Here is a 19,656-nt window from a genome sequence, read left to right on the forward strand (position 1 = left end):
TGTGCACCCCCTGGCCCGTCTGTCTCTTTGAGTCAGTCTGTCACTCACTGTCGCACCCACCTGTGTCCCACGCCCCAGGTCTCTCCCCCATGGGTGCCCCGATACCCCAAGATGTCTACAGGCCTTAGGGGAAGAGAGGGAGGTTTGTAGACTGGCTCCCGGGGGACCTGCCCTGGGCAGGGTCAGCCAGACTAACAGGCTTCATCCTTCCATCTGCCCCCAGGCCCAGGCCGCCGCGGCCCCGCAGCGCTGGTCTCCGAAGTCTTCGAGCAGCACCTGGGAGGTCACATCTTGCAGGTGAGTGAGGCCCCTTCCCTCCCTGCTGCTCCTTGCCGCCACCTAGCGGCCGACTCTGGAGAACAGCAGCCTCTTCAGCATCCATCCATGGTTGGGGGAACCTGGACTGGGAAGCCGAATGCTCAAGATCCCCCCCATTCCCTGCGCCTTCCGAGGACCACTGAAGCCCCCTCCCCACCAGAACAGTCCACCTCAGGCGGAGACCCAGGTTTCAGAACCTCTTACCACTTGGTGGCTGGACAGAGGGACAACAGGTCCACCCTTCCCCCTGCCTGTCTCTCCCGGCTCTAGTCCCTGGATGGCTTTGTGTTCGCCTTGAACCAGGAAGGAAAATTCCTCTACATCTCAGAGACAGTCTCCATCTATCTGGGTCTCTCACAGGTAAGGGACCCCCAGTGGGCCTGGATTGGCTCAGCCACCATCTCCCTTGCCAGGCCCATGCATGCCCTTCCTCTCTCCTGGCCTCACCACTGCAGCAAGAAAAATGGACTGGATCTCTGTGGTCCCCAAAGTGTGTTCCTTGGCAACCCACATGGCACCCAACACGGTTCATCCTCGAAGGCAGAGAAGGGCCAATTTTTGTTTTTATTTTTTAATTTTTTTTATTTTTTTGAGATGGAGTTTTGCTCTTGTTGCCCAAGCTGGAGTGCAGTGGCGCGATCTCGGCTCAGTACAACCTCCACCTCCCAGGTTCAAACAATTATCCTGCCTCAGCCTCCCGAGTAGCTGGGACTATAGGCACATGCCACCACACCCGGCTAACTTTTTGTAATTTTAGTAGAGACGGGGTTTTACCATGTTAGCCAGGATAGTCTAGATCTCCTGATCTCGTGATCCACCCGCCTCGGCCTCCCAAAGTGCTAGGATTACAGCATGAGCCACTGTGCCCGGCTCAGGAGGGCTGTTAAAGTAACAGGTAGATCTGAGGAAAGCAGGTTCGCCGAAAGATCAGTTTGCCAATTACTGGCGGGCCAGATGCACCATATTTGCCAACACTTGTTTCCTCTTAACAATTTTAAAGGTTTACAGGCCCAGCACACCGGCTCATGCCTGTAATCCCAACACTTTGGGAGGCTGAGGCAGGAGGATCACTTGAGGCCAGGAATTCAAAACCAGCCTGGGCAACACAGTGAGACATCCCACCACCACCACCCCCTCCATCTCTACAAAAAAACTTAGAAATTAGGCAGGCATGGTGGCACACTGTTGTCCTAGCTACTCAGGAGGTTAAGATGGGAGGATTGCTTGAGCCCACGGGGTCAAGGCTGCAGTGAGCCGTGATGGAGCCACTATACTCCAACCTGGACAATAAAGTGAGGCTCTGCCTTTAAAAAAGAGAAAGAAAAAGAAAAGAAAAAGGTTTAGAGTAATTAGTATTGGAAGGGATTGAGGTATTGAGGTTTACCAGCTTTGGAAGGTTTTTGTGGTGTTCTGGTTGATCGGCTTGCATTTCTGTCTTTATCTCAAGCTCTTGTTTTCACCCCAGCTCCTGCAGTTGGAGGCTAATGAGTAAGTAAAAGAAGGGCAGATGGCCGGGCATAGTGGCTCACGCCCATAATCCCAGCACTTTGGGAGGCCGAGGCGGGTGAATCACCTGAGGTTGGGAGTTCAAGACCAGCCTGACCAACATGGAGAAACCCCATCTCTCTACTAAAAAAAAAATAAATACAAAATTAGCCAGGTGTGGTGGTGGACACCTGTAACCCCAGCTACTTGGGAGGCTGAGGCAGGATAATCACTTGAACCCGGGAAGTAAAGGTTGCAGTGAGCCGAGATCGTGCCATTGCACTCCAGCCTGGACAACAAGAACGAAACTCCATCTCAAAAAAAAAAAAAAGCGGGGGCGGGGGGGGGAAGGGCAGGAAGACCTACTGAAAGCCCCATCCTTGGAGCACTGGCATCTCACGGCACCTTAAGCTTTGCTGGTCCCTCCAATACAAATTGCTATCAACTTTGATCATTTTTACAAATATTTTTTGCAAATAGGAAATTTGGGAAATTCAGTGCATTGGCAACTTGTGAGTGGCCTTTCAGTGAGATTTCCGGAGGAGGAAAACACCAAAAGGAGGGGATTTTGGACAAGAGGACGGGAGGGAGGAAGAGTGGAGGAAAGGCTTGGCCAGGTGTGGTGGGTCACGCCTGTAATCCCAGCACTTTGGGAGGCAAAGGTGGGCAGATCACCTGAGGTCAGGGGTTTGAGACCAGCCTGGGCAACATGGTGAAACCCGGTCTCTACTAAATATACAAAATTAGCCGGGTGCAATGGCAGATGCCTATAGTCCCAGCTACTCTGGAGGCTGAGGCAGGAGAATCATTTGAACCCAGGAGGCAGAGGTTGCAGTGAGCCAAGATTGCCTCATTGCATTCCAGCCTGGGCAACGAGAGCAAAACTCTGTCTCAAAAACAAAACAAAACAAAAAGGCCGGGCACGGTGGCTCACGCCCATAATCCCAGCACTTTGGGAAGCCGAGGCAACAAGCACTCCAGCCTGGGCAACAAGAGCGAAACTCCATCAAAAAAAAAAAAAAAAAGCAGAAGTAGAAGTAAAGGCTTGAAGCTGTTGGAGCAGGTGTGGGGGAGGATTTAATGAGGGGGAGGAGCCCAGAGGGATAAGAGACTGAGGGAAGCATGTGATCCCCAAGCTGAGGGGCAATAGGAGTCATGGCAGCCATGGTGGTCAGGTAAGTAACTTGCAGAGGCATCTTTGAACTGTAGGTCAGAAGACCAGTGAGGACACAAGGGCAGAAACACAGTGGGGAGAAGATGGGGGCCTGGATCAAGGGAGGCAGGGAGAGAAGGGGACTGCTGGGAGAGAGATTTATGAGGTAGAATTGAATGTAAAAGTGTTTGATTGAAAAGCTCTAACTCTTTAAGAGCTTAAAAACCACTCCCCTGTTTGTATCTTGAATCTCTTATCTGCTGGGATACCCAGTGATTCATGCCAGGGCACAGTTGTTTGCTGTGTGGGGGTGGCAGTGAGTAAGCAGGAGTTGGGTAAACGGAGGCTCTGACACCTCCCACCCATGCCCCACTCCCACACACAGCCCCTTAATAGAGTGGGTGGGGAAAAATCCTTACTAATCACCAGATATGAAGCGAGAAGAGTCTAAGTTGGTATCTTCCGTTTGAAAGGTAATTTTTTTTTTTTCTTAAAAAAACGCACTGGCATGAAGCGCACCTGGATGCAGGCAAATGAGGCGAGGCTGAGCCCAGCGGGCGGGCGAGTTACTGCGCGCGCACCTCACCCGCCCCCTGCATTCACCTCTTTCGCCGGCAGGTGGAGATGACGGGCAGCAGCGTCTTCGACTACATTCACCCTGGGGACCACTCGGAGGTGCTGGAGCAACTGGGGCTGCGGACCCCGACCCCAGGCCCCCCAACCCCGCCCTCCGTCTCCTCCTCTTCCTCCTCCTCTTCCTCTTCGCTTGCGGATACCCCCGAGATCGGTAATTCTAAGGGCTCCCAAATAATGAAGTCTGAGGGTAGATCGGGGGACGCCCGCTGTACTGTATCCAGCCATGCCGCGTTTATACAAAAAGCACTGAAGTTAGAACTGTGTAGAACTAATCTTTGCAAAAGGAATCGGAGTATAAATTGAGGCGGTGAGACTTGGCTCCTTAAGCTTGCCAAGCTCACAAAGATTTGAGCTACAGAAAGACCCCCCTGGCTGCTGAAAGGAGTTGGGAGAGGCTTAGGTAAATAACAAGGCAGGCTTATAGGGAATGTACACTGGGCTGTGCCTTTAAATACATAATCACATTACATAACTACATTAGGGCCAGGTGCGGCGGCTTGCGCCTGTAACCCCAGCACTTCGGGAGGCCCAGCAGGGCGGATCCCTTGAGCTCAGTTGGAGACCAGCCTGGGCAACTTAGTGAAACCCTATCTCTACAAAAATTACGAAAAAGGCCAGGCGTGCTGGCGCACACCTGTGACCCCAGCACTTTGGGAGGCCGAGGCGGGTGGATCACCTGAAGTCAGGAGTTTGAGACCAGCCTGGCCTGCATAGTGAAACCCCATCTCTACTAAAAAAAAAAAAAAAAATTAGCTGGGTATGGTGGCACGTGTCTGTAGTCCCAGCTACTCGGGAGGCTGAGGCAGGAGAGTCACTTGAACTCAGGAGATGGAGGTTGCAGTGAGCAGAGATTGTGGCACTGCACTCTAGCCTGGGCAAGTCCAAGACTCTGTCTCCAAAAAAACAACAAAAAGAAAAAAAAAAAGCTGGGCATGATGACATATGCCAGTGGTCCCAGCTACTTGGGAGGTGACAGGATGGCTTGAGCCTTGGGGACAGAGGTTGCAGTGAGGAGATCACATCACTGACGCCAGCCTGGGTGACAGAATCAGTGTCTCAAAACAAACAAACAAACGCTGGGTGCGGTGGCTCACACCTGTAATCCCAGCACTTTGGGAGGCTGAGGCGGGTGGATCACCTGAGGCCGGGAGTTTGAGATCAGCCTGGCCAGCACGGTGAAACCCCGTCTCTACTAAAAATACAAAAATTAGCTGGGCATGGTGGCGGGCGCCTGTAATTCCAACTACTCAGGAAGCTGAAGCAGGAGAATCTCTTGAACCCAGGAGGCGGAAGTTGCAGTAAGCCGAGATCACGCCACTGCACTCAGAGCAAGACTCCGTCTCAAAAAAAAAAAAAAAAAAAAAAAGGCATTAAATCTTAAGCACAGCCCCACAATGCAGGAACTGTTATCTCCATTTTACAGCAGAAAACTGAGGCACAGCGCAGAGAGGTTAAGTTAATTGCCCCAGGTCACACAGCTATAAGTGATTGAGTTGGATTCCAGCCCAGGTCTGTCTGCTCCGGGGTCAGCAAGCCTAACCCTTCTCTCCAGTGGAAATTTCCACTCCCACTGTGTATGGGAGGGAGGGTGCTGCAGATTACCCTGCCAGCTCTTTTTAGCTCTGAGATGTTGGGGGCCTATGAGGCTAACTATCCTGTAAATAGGATTTTCCAATCTTGGGTTTGCTTAACACCAAAAACATCTGAGACATCAGCTGTGCTTGCAAGCGTGGGGCGATGTCTGCGACACGTGCAGGCTGTTGGGGAGCGGGGCTGTGTTCGTACCTGAGTTTGAGGCACAGGGTCATCTGTGAGTATATTTTTAGGACTGTTTTGTGGGGGTTACAGAAGGATCTGCATTTGTGAGTCTTATTTGTTGCTATTCCCCAATCCCTTGTTCTGGGCCAGCCCCTGTCCTGGTGACACAGTAGTGACCATGACAGCTCCAGCCCCCCCCCCCCCACCTGGGACTCCCAGTCCTGTGAGGGGAGACCGACCTGTCCTCAGACAGTGACAACCCAGATGGGGCAGGGCTGGGATAGGGGAACCCAGAGGGGATGGCTGACCCAGCCTGGGGGTCAGGGAGGGCTTCCTGGAGGAGAAGTCTCTGCTGAGACCTGGAGGATGGGGCTTGAGAGGTGGGCTTTCTTCTAAAGGCCCTAGGGAGCTATGGCAGGTTCAGAGCAAGGGAGGGTCGGGGCGGGTTTGAGCATTAGAAAGACGTGGATGGGGCCAGGCGCGGTGGCTCACGCCTGTAATCCCAGCACTTTGGGAGTCTGAGGCAGGCAGATCACGAGGTCAAGAGATCGAGACCATCCTGGCCAACACGCCAAAACCCCATCTCTATTAAAAATACAAAAACTAGCTGGGTGTGATGGCACACGCCTGTAATCCCAACTACTCGGGAGGCTGAGACAGGAGAACTGCTTGAACTGAGGAGACGGAAGTTGCAGTGAGCTGAGATCGTGTCACTGTACTCTAGCCTGGCAACAGAGTGATACTCAGTCTCAAAAAAAAAAGATGCGGATGGCTGCCACATAGGGGAGCCCATATACTGTTCCCATGAGCTTGCAAAGTCATCAGGCATGCTTCTGAGTGCGGCTGTGGTCTGGTGGGCATCTTGTGTCTATGTCCGGCTGACTCTGCAAGGGTCAGGGTGGCCTGTGTGTTTCCTCTTCAGGACCCCATAACCTTCCTTCGCTCTCTGTCCCAGAGGCCAGCCTCACCAAGGTGCCCCCCTCCTCCCTGGTCCAGGAGCGCTCCTTCTTTGTCCGCATGAAATCCACGCTCACCAAAAGGGGGCTGCACGTCAAGGCCTCGGGGTACAAGGTGGGTGTGAGCAGTCAGGCTCCTGTATTCCAGCCAGCCATGTCCCCTGACTGAGGGTGACCGAGGGAACCAAGCTGTTGGCTTCACTGGCTGCAGGTGGCTTAGGGAACTGGGTCTGGGAATGGGGTTGGGGGGGTCACACAGTGCCCAGCACTGTGGGGGACAGCGGGAACCCAGCCCAGTGATGGTCCTCTTGCCGCCACCTGTCCGCCTTGCCCCTCCAACCATGCCCACCACCAGCAGGTCATCCACGTGACTGGACGCCTTCGGGCCCACGCCCTGGGCCTTGTGGCCCTCGGGCACACGTTGCCCCCGGCCCCCCTGGCTGAGCTGCCACTCCACGGACACATGATCGTATTCCGTCTCAGCCTGGGTCTCACCATCCTTGCCTGTGAGAGCAGGTACCGGGGTTGGGGGCTGTGGCGGGTGGATCGGGGTCACAATGGAGATCTGGGGGTACATGGGAAGTCAGAGGGAGTGCTGGGTCTGCAGGGTACGGCACTGGGGAACCATGGGAGGCAGGACAGCAGTGGAGGGACAGGGTGATGGAGAGAAGGGAGGGAAGGCAGGGGACCAGGGCGGAGGCCTGGCCCAGGGGTGCCTTTGGGGATGGAAGCAGGGCTGTGTCTTGGGTCCAGGCCCTCCTTCTGGGGCTGCAGAGCTTGGCCTATCTCAGCCCATTTCTCTGGCCTCTCATCTGCCATCCATTTCTTCTCCTGCACTCCACCGTGGAGACAAATGAAGAGCTGAAATAGCCCCATGCTCTGAGGCCTCCAGGGTGCCTAGGGCCTTGCCACTTAGCATCTGCCTGTATGCTCGCAGCTACCCCGGGACAGACACTGTTTTGTGGTTTGTTTTGAGACGGAGTCTCACTCTGTCACACAGGCTGGAGTGCAGTGACATGATCTCAGCTCACTGCAACCTCCACCTCCCAGGTGCAAGTGATTCTCCTGCCTCAGCCTCTCAAGTAGCTGGGATTATAGGCGTGCACCACCACAACCAGCTAATTTTTGTATTTTTAGTAGAGACAGCGTTTTACCATCTTAGGCAGGCTGGTCTCGAACTCCTGAGCTCAAGTGATCCGCATGCCTCAGCCTCCCAAAGTGCTGGGATTACAGGTGTGACCCACCACGCCCACCAACACTGTTATTGCACCCATTTTACAGCAAGGGTTTGAACCCCAGGTGACTCTGGCGCCAACTCTGCCTCTCCCCCCACCCCATGGTCTTGGACTCCTCCCCTCTTCTCTGTCACCCCCCAGAGTCAGCGACCACATGGACCTGGGGCCCTCAGAGCTGGTGGGCCGCAGCTGCTACCAGTTCGTCCATGGACAGGACGCCACCAGGATCCGCCAGAGCCATGTGGACTGTGAGACCCACCTCCACCCACCATGCCTGCCTACCACCCCCCAGACCCGAGTACCCCACTCCCTGGTCCCTGGAAGTCCTGCAGGGCTGCCCACAGTGCCTCCTGCTGCACCTACAGCACCAGGGACTGCATTTAGCAATGGAAGAGCAGCAAGGAGACTGAGCGATGTCTCAGGATGTTGGGGGGGGTGTGTCAGCGGGGCTGTGGGGTCTCCAAAACACTCAAGACGCCTCACTGCTGGGCTACCTCTCAGTCTCTCTGACTCTTCCTCTCTCTCTCTGTGCTTTCACCTTTATCTCTTCTTCCCACTGTCTCCCTGCCCACTCCCCTGCTCTCACTCCGCCTGTCTCCTCCTATCCACCTGTCTCTATCTCGTCCCTGTCCCCACCCCACCCCTTCCCGTCTCTCCCACCCCTGGGCTGGGCCCAGTGCTGGACAAGGGTCAGGTGATGACCGGTTACTACCGTTGGCTGCGGCGCGCCGGGGGCTTCGTGTGGCTGCAATCCGTGGCCACGGTGGCCGGGAGCGGGAAGAGCCCCGGGGAGCACCATGTGCTTTGGGTCAGCCACGTGCTCAGGTGAGGGCTGTGCCCACCCCTCCTACAAGGGACTCGGGGCCCTGCTGTCTCTCCCCACCTCCGGTGAGGGTGCTTCGGAGAAGGCTTCTAGAATGGGACAAGCCCTCTGCAGATAGGAAGAGGAAGGAGGGGGAAGATGGTGAGAGCAGAGGCCCAGAGTGGAACGGTCTTGCTGGCAGGAGACAGAGGAATCACCAGAGGGGAGGGGGACAGTATCTTTGAGGAAGGCAGGGGCAGGCTCACAGCCTCCTTAGGCTCAGGTGAAGGGTCTGAACTCTTGACTCTGGGGCACTGGGGAGCCATGGCAGGCTCTTACCAGGGGAGGCCCACAAAGCAGAGCAACTAATGGAAAGAAGCAGCGAGGGGTGTTCCAAGCAGAGAAAGGGTTCCAAGCAACAGCCTGACCCTAAAGGTAATGCTTGGGGTGGGAGTAGAAAGCAGTGAGAAACCAGCCTGAAGATGATGGCCTGGCCTTTTGGTGCAGGGGCACTGGGGAGCCATAGAAAGCTTTAGAGCTGGAGAGGATCATTGTCAAATCTGCTTTTTAGAAAGACTGCTCTAGAAAGGATATGGTGGCTCGTGCCTGTAATCCCAACAATTTGGGAGGCTGAGGCAGGTAGTTTGCCTGAGCCCAGCAGTTGAAGACCAGCCTGGGCAACAAAGTGAGGTCCCATCTCTATAAAAAAAATTTTTTTTTAAATTGGCCAGTTACAGTGGCATGCACCTGTGGTCCCAGCTACTCCAGAGGCTGAGGTGGGAGGATCACCTGAGCCCAGGAGGTCCAGGCTGCAGTGAGCTGTGACCATGCCACTGCACGCCAGCCTGGGCAACAGAGTGAGACCCTGTCTCAAAAAAAAAAAGAAAGGAAAAAACACCCTTCTAGGCCAGGTGCAGCGGCTCACGCCTGGAATCCCAGCACTTTGGGAGGCCAAGGCGGGTGGATCACGAGGTCAGGAGTTCAAGACCAGCCTGGTCAAGATGGTGAAACCTTGTCTCCACTAAAAATAAAGAAAATTAGCCGGGTGTGGTGGCGGGCGCCTGTAATCCCAGCTACTCGGGAGGCTGAGGCAGGAGAATTACTTGAACCGGGGAGGCGGAAGTTGCAGTGAGCCAAGTTCATGCCACTGCACTCCAGCCTGGGCGACAGAGTGAGACTCCGATTAAAAAAAAGAAAAAAAAAAAAACCTTCTAGGTGCCATGAAGGAGGCACTGAGGGACAAGATGGGCACTGGAGGACCAGGGCAGAGGCTGGGGCCAGTCCTGGGAAGTGCCCGACTCTATGGGGGAGGAGACCATCTTCTCCCCAGGTCTCTGGCTTTGCTGAGCCTGGATTTGGGCTCCTGAGAGGAACAGCAGGTTTGAAAGGGAGATGCAGACATCAGCTAGGCATGAGGTGCCAGAGGACACACAGGTGGTGACATCCAGTTGGCCACTGGCTATCCAGGTCTGGCCTTAGGAGCGAGGGCCACGCCAGGCTAGGAATCAACCTGGAGTTTAGGGATCTGGTGATGAGCCCTGTAAATGCCTCAGGATGGGGATCCACCTTTACCCATAGGGGTGTCCACACTTACTGCCACAAGTTGGGTAAAGCAGGAGGGAGTCCTGAGAGGCCAGGGACCCCTGGCTCCTAACCGCATCCATCTTGTCCCCAGCCAAGCCGAGGGTGGCCAAACTCCTTTGGATGCCTTCCAGCTTCCAGCCAGCGTGGCCTGTGAGGAAGCATCCAGCCCGGGGCCAGAGCCCACAGGTGAGCCCCACCTCCCACCTCAGGCCCTGGGAAGCTCCAAGGAACCTTTGGGTCCCGGCTGTCCATTCTAGAAGCCATAGCCACATGCAGCCACTTATATGCAATTAAAATTAAAATCCAGGCCGGGTGCAGCGGCTCACACCTGTAATCCCAGCACTTTGGGAGGCGGAGGCGGGTGGATCACAGGGTCAAGAGATTGAGACCAACATGGTGAAACCCCGTCTCTACTACAAATAGAAAAATTAGCTGGGCGTGGTGGTGGGCGCCTGTAGTCCCAGCTACTTGGGAGGCTGAGGCAGGAGCTTGGAATGGCGTGAAGCTGGGAGGCGGAGGTTACAGTGAGCCAAGACTGCACCACTGCACTCCAGCCTGGCAACAGAGCGAGACTCTGTCTCAAAAAAAAAAAAAATTTAAAATCCAGGCCGGGCCTGGTGACTCACGTCTGTAATCCCAGTACTTTGGGAGACCGAGGCAGGCAGATCACGAGGTCAGGAGATGGAGACCATCCTGGCTAATAACGGTGAAACCCCATCTCTACTAAAATACAAAAAATTAGCCGGGCATGGTGCCGTGCTCCTGTAATCCCAGCTACTTGGGAGGCTGAGGCAGGAGAATCACTTGAACCCAGGAGGCAGAGGTTGCAGTGAGCCTAGATCACGCCACTGCACTCCAGCCTGGGTGACAGAGCAAGACTCCGTCTCAAAAAAAAAAAAAAAAAAAAAAAAAATTAAAATCCAAGCCAGGTGTGTTGGCTTATGCCTGTAAACCCAGAACGTTGGGAGGCCGAGGTAAAAGAACTGCTCTAGCCTAAGAGTTCAAGACCAGCGTGGGCAACATAGTGAGACCCCGTCTCAACAAAAAATTTTAAAAATTAGCCAAGCCGGGTGTGGTGGCACGCACCCATAGTCCTAGCTGCTCAGGAGGCTGAGGTGGTAGGATTGCTTGAGCCCGGGAGTTAGAGGTTGCAGTGCACTGTGACGGCTGCACTGCACTCCAGCCTGGGTGATGGGGTGAGACCTTGTCTCAAAAAAATTTATTCACTTTTTTTGGGGAACAGAGTTTCACTCTTGTTGCCCAGGCTGGAGTGCAATAGCACAATCTCAGCTCACTGCAACCTCCGCCTCCTGGGTTCAAGCGATTGTCCTGCCTCAGCCTCCCAAGTAGCTGGGCATACAGGCACCCACCACCATGCCCGGCTAATTTAATATTTTTAGTAGAGACAGGGTTTCGCCATGTTGGCCAGGCTGGTCTCGAACTCCTGACCTCAGGTGATCCACCCACCTCAGCCTCCCAAAGTGCTGGGATTATAGGCGTGAGCCACCTTGCCTTGCAAAGAAACAAAAACAAAGAAAAAAACACTTTAAATCCATGTCCTCACACACCTGCCACATTTTGCGTGCACAGTGGCCACATATGTGGCCAGTGGCTGCTTTGTGGGACAGTGCGGATGTAGAACATTTCCATTACCACAGAAAGCTCTATCCTGGAAACTTCCATTGAACAGCACAGGTCTGGGATTCTTGATTTCTGCTCTACTGACATTTTAGGGCCAGGTGATTCTGTGTTGAGGGGACACTATGGGATGTTTATTTAACAGCATCCTTGGTCTCTACCCTCTAGATGCCATTGGTACCCTCCCCAGAGTTGTGACACCCCAAAATATCTCCAGACATTGCCAGGTCTCTCCTGGGGACAGAACCACTCCCAGCTGGCCGGGCGCAGTGGCTCACGCCTGTAATCCCAGCACTTTGGGAGGCTCAGGCAGGCAGATCACCTGAGGTCGAGTCTGAGACCAGTCTGGCCAACATGGCGACACCCCATCTCTACTTAAAATAGAAAAATTAGCTGGGTGTGGTGGCGTGCCCTGTAATTAATCCCAGCTACTCGGGAGGCTGAGGCAGGAGAATAGCTTGAACCCCAGAGGCGGAAGTTGCAGTGAGCCCAGATGGTGCTAGTGCACGCCAGCCTGGGGGACAGGGCAAGACTCCCTCTCAAAAAAAAAAATAAATAAATAAAAGAACCAGGCCGGGCGCGGTGGCTCAAGCCTGTAATCCCAGCACTTTGGGAGGCCGAGACGGGCGGATCACGAGGTCAGGAGATCGAGACCATCCTGGCTAACACGGTGAAACCCCATCTCTACTAAAAAATACAAAAAACTAGCCGGGCGAGGTGGGGCGCCTGTAGTCACAGCTACTCGGGAGGCTGAGGCAGGAGAATGGCTCTTGAACCCGGGAGGCGGAGCTTGCAGTGAGCCGAGATCCGGCCACTGCACTCCAGCCTGGGTGACAGAGCCAGACTCCGTCTCAAAAAAAAAAATAAAAAATAAATAAATAAATAAATAAAAGAACCACTCCCAGCTGAGAACTACAGGTCTGTCCCGTTGAGCACAGCTCCATTCCAAAGACAGGAAGACTGAGGGCTGGGGACACACACAGGCCCTGACCATCTTCCTCTTCCAGAGCTAGAGCCTCCGACTGAAGGGAAGCAGGCTGCCCCGGCGGAGAACGAGGTCCCCCAGACCCAGGGCAAACGCATCAAAGTGGAGCCCAGCCCGAGGGAAACCAAAGGCTCAGAGGACAGTGGCGACGAGGATCCCTCCGGCCACCCGGCCACCCCGCGGCCCGAGTTCACCTCTGTCATCCGGGCAGGGGTCCTGAAGCAGGATCCGGTGCGGCCATGGGGCCTGGCGCCTCCCGGGGACCCCCCGCCCGCCCTCCTGCACGCAGGCTTCCTGCCACCGGTAGTGCGAGGTCTGTGCACGCCCGGCACCATCCGCTACGGCCCCGCGGAGCTGGGCCTGGTGTATCCGCACCTGCAGAGGCTGGGTCCGGGCCCCGCGCTCCCGGAGGCCTTTTACCCGCCCCTGGGCCTGCCCTACCCGGGGCCCGCGGGCACCAGGCTGCCGCGGAAGGGGGACTGAGGACTGGCAGAGCCGCCGGCACTGGACCCTGTGACGATTGGGGGCCCCCCGGGACAGCGGGCCCGACTGTGCCCGTAGCCCTGAGAATTAAACGCCAGCTCTCCCTGCAGTGGTTTGGGCTCCGGGCTGTGAGCTCCTCTGTCCATTTCGGTCTCCCCCCAGGTCCTCTCCTCCCTCTCCCACCACCCGCCCTCCTGCCTCTCCAGTTAGTCCGCTCCTCGCCGCCCTTCCCCAAGGAACACGAACCAGCACTCTGCATCTGGAGGAGGGGAGGTCAGGTTTTAATGTCCCAGTCCTCGGGCGCTGTCGTCCAGCGCCTGCCAGGCCCCACAGCCGTGTCGCTCACTCGGGTGGCGGCCGACCCGCCTCATCAGGGCCTTCTGTGGAGGCCGTCCCGTCGTCCTCGGGCACCAGCTCCACGTCCAGCTCCAGCTGCCCCATGTAGAGGCCCACTGCGCACGCCCAGAGCAGGCTGGCGGCAAGCACGGTGCCCACGCCCACGGCCGCGCCCCCCAGCGTCAGCTGCATGGGCCCTCGCAGCGCCGCCAGGCCCACCGCGTACGAGGCACTGCCCCACACCACGCACAGGCCGCCCAGCAGGAAGAAGCCTGCGGGAGAGGCAGGGTAGCGACAGGGCCAAGGTCGGGGGACGAAAAGGTGTCGGGGGACGAAAAGGTATCGGGGGTGTGGAGGATGGTCTGGGAGCAAAGCCAGGGTTGAGGAGACAGGAACAGAGGCAGGGCCGTGCCAGGGGCTGGACTGCATCTTTGAGAATCAGATCGGAGGGGAGGGGACCATAGCCATGTCCTGGGCCACCCATTCAGATGGGCCCATGGGAGGGGTGTCTTCCTGGTGGGGGAAGAATGGGGGTTCTGTGCTTACTACTGGGAGTGGGATGGGGTGGGAAAGTCTACCCTCACCAGGGCAGGGGGTAGGGGCTCTGGATTCCCTGGTTCCCTGGTGGAGGTGAGAGTGGGGATCTGTACTCACCATATGCTGCTTCGCGACCCATGTCACTCTGCATGAAGGAGATGACTCCGATGCCCGATGCCAGGAGGCCATTTCGGAACCAGGAGAGAAAGGCTGGAGGGAGGGAGACATGGGGGGATTAACATCACCCCCAACCCTACCTCCTCAATCTCCCTTGCCCTGTAAAACTGAAGGGGCTCCCCCTTCAGCTCACTCCACCCCATGCAGCCACAAGGCAAGCCCACCCCAAATCCTCACCTCTTCCAGGAAGTCCCTCACCTAACCACATCCCCCTACATGCTCTCTGGCCTCCACCTCAGTGCCCCTCTCCCCAGTGCCCCTCTCCCCCAAACTCTGTAACACTAAGGATTCAAGGGCTGGGTGCGGTGGCTCACGCCTGTAGTTCCAGCACTTTGGGAGGCCAAGGCAGGTAGATCACGAGGTCAGGAGTTTGAGACTAGCCTGGCCAACATAGTCAAACCCCGTCTCTACTAAAAATACTAAAATTAGCAGGGTGTGGTGGCACGTGCCTGTAGTCCCAGCTATTCGGGAAGCTGAGGGAGGAGAATCACTTGAATCCAGGAGGTGGAGCTTGCAGTGAGCCAAGATCTTGCCACAGCACTCCAGCCTGGGTGACAGAGCAAGACTCCGTCTCAAAAAAATAAATAAAGGATTCAAGATAGTCCCTGCAGAATGTGGAGGACAATCCAGGGACAAAATTGCAGAACCTCCAATCTGAAGAGCCATCCTGACCAACCCCCTCCCTCTATGTATATCCCCACGGCCTGCCTACTTACTTCTTTCTCAGAACTCTGGGGCAAACTGTTACCTAACCCAGGCCGCACTTCAGCCTCCCCCTTCCTTTCCTTCAAATGCCGCCATCTCCTACCGAGTATGGCCTGCGCCAATCCCATCCACGTCCGTCCCCATTCAAGTCCCTTACAAACAGCCCACCACACCCTATATCTAGATACCCAGTACTGGCCCAGTGAGGTGGCTCACGCCTGTAATCCCAGCACTTTGGGAAGCCAAGGCAGGATTGTATGAGCCCAAGAGTTCAGACCAGCCTGGGCAACAAAGCGAGACCCCGTCTCTGCATAAATTAAAATAGTTGGGCACGGTGGTGTATGCCTGTAGCGCCAGCTAAGCAGGAGGCTGAGGCAAGAGGATGACTTGAGTCCAGGAGTTGAAGGCTGCAGTGGGCTAAAATTGTGCCACTGCACTCAAGCCTGGGTGACAGAGCAAAACATTGTCATTAAAAAAATAAAATTGGCCGGGCGCGGTGGCTCAAGCCTGTAATCCCAGCACTTTGGGAGGCCGAGACGGGCGGATCACGAGGTTAGGAGATCGAGACCATCCTGGCTAACACGGTGAAACCCCGTCTCTACTAAAAAATACAAAAAACTAGCCGGGCGAGGTGGCGGGCGCCTGTAGTCACAGCTACTTGAGAGGCTGAGGCAAGAGAATGGCGTAAACCCGGGAGGCGGAGCTTGCAGTGAGCTGAGATCCGGCCACTGCACTCCAGCCCCGGTGACAGAGCGAGACTCCGTCTCAAAAAAATAAATAAATTAAATTAAATTAAATTAAATTAAATTAAATTAAAAAAAAAAATAGATGGCCACTCCGCTACATTCTGGACCTCGCCTCCGTCACAAGCCCCGCCCCCTGCAGCCTAGATCACCTCCCCCTCCAATCAGCAGAGAGCTTTTTCCCTATTGGTTGTCCCCTCCTCCAATCCTGAACTTCCCCCTCGTCTGCGGGGATCCACACTCCCGCTCTCTGCACAGTGGTGGCCTCTGTAATCGGGACGGACCCCTCTAGTACCCAACTCCACAGACTCTAAGCTTTCCCTGGAAGCCCCTCTTCACACGACAGGCGCGATTCTACGAGGCTGCCTCGCGCAACCCTACCACCCCCTCCAATCCCTACGGCGCCCCGTTACGCGGGGTCCTCGTCCTCCCCGAAAGCCCATCCTCTCTGCGGGCACCTGCGCTCTTGCACTCTGCGCTTCCGTGCGCTCACACTGAAGCCCTTCTCGGAGCCGAGCCCGGGCCCCGTTTCCTGCAGAAGCCTCCGCCCCATCGAGGTTCCACGCGCGCCCGGGACCCCCGTCCCATCCACACCGCCCCCACCTCCAGCCACCCACCTGTCTCGTGCGCCTTTCGGAGGAGCCAGGCGTCCGCACGGTCCAGCTCGGACACTGGGGGCGGCGAAGCCCCGGCGCGGGGACCGTGGCCGGGGGAGAAGGACCCCCGGGCGCCCCCGCTCCGGGGCCGCTGAGGCGGCAGTAGCGACCTCCGGAAGCGGAGACGGGCGAGGCGAGCGGCCCGAGCCCACCACCAGCCGCCTCCCATGGTTCGCACTACGGGCGCCGCGCGCCGTACCGCCCCACGGGCCTCCTGTAGGTTGCAACCCATGTCACTCAGGCTGAATGGCTTACCCATTGGCTATGCGCTCGCCACTCAGTTTCGGCGTGAACTGTCCATTGGTCGGAATGGTAGTGATTCCCTCCTCTGTCATCTAGGCCGGTAGTGCGCGTCCCTCCTTGATTTTGTCACTGGACTACGAATCCCAGCGATCATTGCGTTCGGGGAAAGACGATCTACAGAAGTCGTAGGCGAGATGTCTGCTGGAACTTGTAGTTTTTATTCAATTTTTTTTTTTAACGGAGTACACGCTGAACACCTATTGTAGTTCTTTGCTTTTCCTTTCTCTCTATTTCTTTCCTTCCTTCCTTCTTTCTTTCTCTTTCCTTCCTTCCTTCTCTTTCTTCTTTTTTCTCCTTCCTTCCCTCCTTCCTTCCTGCCTTCTCTTTCTTCTTTCTTTTTCTCCTTCCTTCCTTCCTTCCTTCCCTCCCTCTTCTTTTCTCTTTTCTTTTCTTCTTTTTTTTTCTTCGGAGACTGAGTCTTGCTCTGTCGCCCAGGCTGCAGTGCAGTGGCGTGATCTCGGCTCACTGCAACCTCCGCCTCTCGGGTTCAAGCAATTCTCCGGCCTCAGCCTCCCGCATAGCTGGGATTAGAGGCACCTGCCATCACGCCCGGCTAATTTTTGTATTTTTAGTAAAGATGGGGTTTCACCATGTTGGTCAGGCTGGTCTCAAACTCCTGACCTCATGATCTGACCGCTTCAGCCTCCCAAAGCACTGGGGTTACAGGCGTGAGCCACCGCACCCGGCCTGTAGTTTGTATTAATTACGTCAATTCCAATGGCCAGAAAACAAAACAAAACGTGGGGCACTTAATGGAGAATCTTTGCAAAATCTTGAAGATCTCAGAAAGGAGAGTAAACCTCAACAGTAATTCCACCAATGAGTGATTACTACTACCATCTTGTATTCCTGTCCAGTGTTTTTTCTATGCAGATATAAAATAAGATGCCACCTGACCATTAATTTTTCTTCACATAACAATATATTGTGATCATTAACCCAAAGCATTGATTTTTTATGGCTTTTTTTTTTTTTTTAATTCTAAGTATCAGGCCAGGCCAGGCGCAGTGGCTCACGCCTGTAATCTCAACACATTTTGGGAGGCTGAGGCAGGCAGATCATTTGAGGTCAGGAGTTTGAGACCAGCCTGGTGAAACCCTGTCTCTACTACAAATACAAAAATTATGGCCTGGCGTAGTGGCTCACGCCTAAAGTGAGGCCAAGGTGGGTGGGTCACCTGAGGTCAGGAATTCGAGACCAGCCTGGCCAACATGGTGAAACCCCATCTCTACTAAAGATACAAAAAATTAGCCGGGCATGGTGGCGTGTACCTGTAATCCCAGCTACTCGGGAGGCTGAGGCAGGAGAATCACTTGAACCCGGTTGCAGTGAGCCAAGATCACGCCATTGCACCCCAGCCTCGGCGACAGGGCGAGACTCCATCTCAAAAAATTATTATTATTATTATTATTATTATTATCATTGCTAAAAAGTTAAATAAATATCAGGCCAGGCATGGTAGCTCACACCTATTATCCTAGCTGTTTGAGAAGTTGAGGCAGGTGGATCGCTGGAGCTCAGAAGTTCGAGACCAGCATGGGCAACATGGTGAAACCCCATCTCTGTAAAAAATACCAAAGAAAGGCCGGGCGCGGTGGCTCACGCCTGTAATCCCAGCACTTTGGGAGGCCAAGACGGGTAGATCACGAGGTCAGGAGATCAAGACCATGCTGGCTAACATGGTGAAACCCCGTCTCTACTAAAATACAAAAAAAATTAGCCGGGCGTGGTGGCAGGCGCCTGTAGTCCCAGCTACTCGGGAGGCTGAGGCAGGAGAATGGCGTGAACCCCGGAGGTGGAGCTTGCAGTGAGCCAAGATAGCGCCACTGAACTCCAGCCTGGGCCACAGAGACTCCGTCTCAAAAAAAAAAAAAAATTGCTGGGCATTGTGGCGCATGCCTGTAGTCCCAGCTACCTGGGGAACTGAGGCAAGAGAATCACTTGAACCCAGGAGAGTGAGGCTGCAGTGAGCCAAGATTGCACCACTGCACTCCAGCATGGGTGAAAAAGTGAGACCCTGTCTCAAAAAAAAAAAAAAAGAAAAGAAAAGAAAAAAAAGAAAAAAAATCTATTTTGAATATGGTTCCAAATGTAGGGTCCAGTGAAAAGTAATTCGTATGGGTTCCCTCTCTCGGCTTTGGATTCCTCCTCCCTCTAACTCTGTACAGGGGAGATTCTTCCTTCTCCCTTCCTTCTTGCCCCTTCTTGCCTATACATTCTCTGCTCCTTAAAACCACTCCACCTGTGTCCATGTCATTTTATCTAAATCGGCATGAGGACCAAGAACCCTGGTATTCCTCCACTCATCAGAGCTGTATAATTTTAGTGCATTGGCTGGGAAAGGAAATTAATTCAGCAGACTGAATGAAAAGGCAATTTTTTTTTTTTTGAGACAGAGTCTCACTCACTCTGTTGGCCAGGCTGGAGTGCAGTGGCACGATCTCGGCTCACTGCAGCCTCCATCTCCTGGGCTCAAGCAATTCTCCTGCCTCAGCCTCCCAAGTAGCTGGGATTACAGGCGTGTGCCACCACACCTGGCTAATCAATATTAAATTGAAATTAATATTAATATTATATTAATATTAAATTGACATTAATATTAATATATTAATATTTAAAATATTCTAAATTTCTCTTCAAAGAATTAATATGTCAGTATGTGCAATTGTTTGCCTTCTACTTTTAAACTTAACCTCCTCATAAAGCAACCTTTTTCTTTTTTTTTTTTTTTTTTTTTTGAGACGGAGTCTCGCTCTGTCGCCCAGGCTGGAGTGCAGTGGCCGGATCTCAGCTCACTGCAAGCTCCGCCTCCCGGGTTCACGCCATTCTCCTGCCTCAGCCTCCCGAGTAGCTGGGACTACAGGCGCCCGCCACCTTGCCCGGCTAGTTTTTTGTATTTTTTTTTTTTTTTTTTTTAGTAGAGACGGGGTTTCACCGTGTTAGCCAGGATGGTCTCGATCTCCCGACCTCGTGATCCGCCCGTCTCGGCCTCCCAAAGTGCTGGGATTACAGGCTTGAGCCACCGCGCCCGGCCAGCAACCTTTTTCGATTACTACCCCACCCTGACTCATTTCACTTACCTACTACTCCACCCTGACTCATTCCGACCACCTGCTCCACCCTAACGCATTCCAATTACCTGCTACCTGTTCCACCCTGGCTCATT

General features: G+C 54.6%; 2 protein-coding genes across 7 annotated transcripts in view; one reads left to right on the forward strand and one right to left on the reverse strand.

Annotated features, from left to right (window-relative positions):
• LOC105478595 (neuronal PAS domain protein 1) overlaps window positions 1-13,142 on the forward strand; it is a 28,919-nt gene extending 15,777 nt beyond the window's left edge. For 3 of the 6 annotated variants that reach the window (XM_011736058.2, XM_011736057.3, XM_071087239.1), the window contains exons 4-12: window positions 224-297; window positions 589-678; window positions 3,575-3,743; window positions 6,273-6,421; window positions 6,662-6,822; window positions 7,683-7,789; window positions 8,219-8,366; window positions 10,019-10,113; window positions 12,573-13,142. In XM_011736058.2, the coding sequence (XP_011734360.1) occupies window positions 224-297; window positions 589-678; window positions 3,575-3,743; window positions 6,273-6,421; window positions 6,662-6,822; window positions 7,683-7,789; window positions 8,219-8,366; window positions 10,019-10,113; window positions 12,573-13,033 (1,454 nt within the window). In that variant the 3' untranslated portion in view covers window positions 13,034-13,142. The remainder of the gene's footprint in view (window positions 1-223; window positions 298-588; window positions 679-3,574; window positions 3,744-6,272; window positions 6,422-6,661; window positions 6,823-7,682; window positions 7,790-8,218; window positions 8,367-10,018; window positions 10,114-12,572) is intronic. The other 3 variants (XM_071087241.1, XM_071087240.1, XM_024791879.2) reach the window with 3 other exon arrangements.
• A 151-nt stretch (window positions 13,143-13,293) lies between these two features.
• On the reverse strand, window positions 13,294-16,371 carry LOC105478596 (transmembrane protein 160). Its single transcript, XM_011736061.3, has 3 exons — window positions 16,149-16,371; window positions 14,024-14,116; window positions 13,294-13,641 (listed from the first exon to the last, which is right to left on the reverse strand). Exons 1-3 carry the CDS (start codon window positions 16,354-16,356, stop codon window positions 13,376-13,378), a joined length of 567 nt encoding a protein of 188 aa, XP_011734363.2. The 5' UTR covers window positions 16,357-16,371; the 3' UTR covers window positions 13,294-13,375.
• Between the last annotated feature and the right edge of the window lie 3,285 nt (window positions 16,372-19,656).

Source organism: Macaca nemestrina, chromosome 20 (genome assembly GCF_043159975.1).
Source record: "Macaca nemestrina isolate mMacNem1 chromosome 20, mMacNem.hap1, whole genome shotgun sequence".
Lineage (NCBI taxonomy): Eukaryota > Metazoa > Chordata > Mammalia > Primates > Cercopithecidae > Macaca > Macaca nemestrina.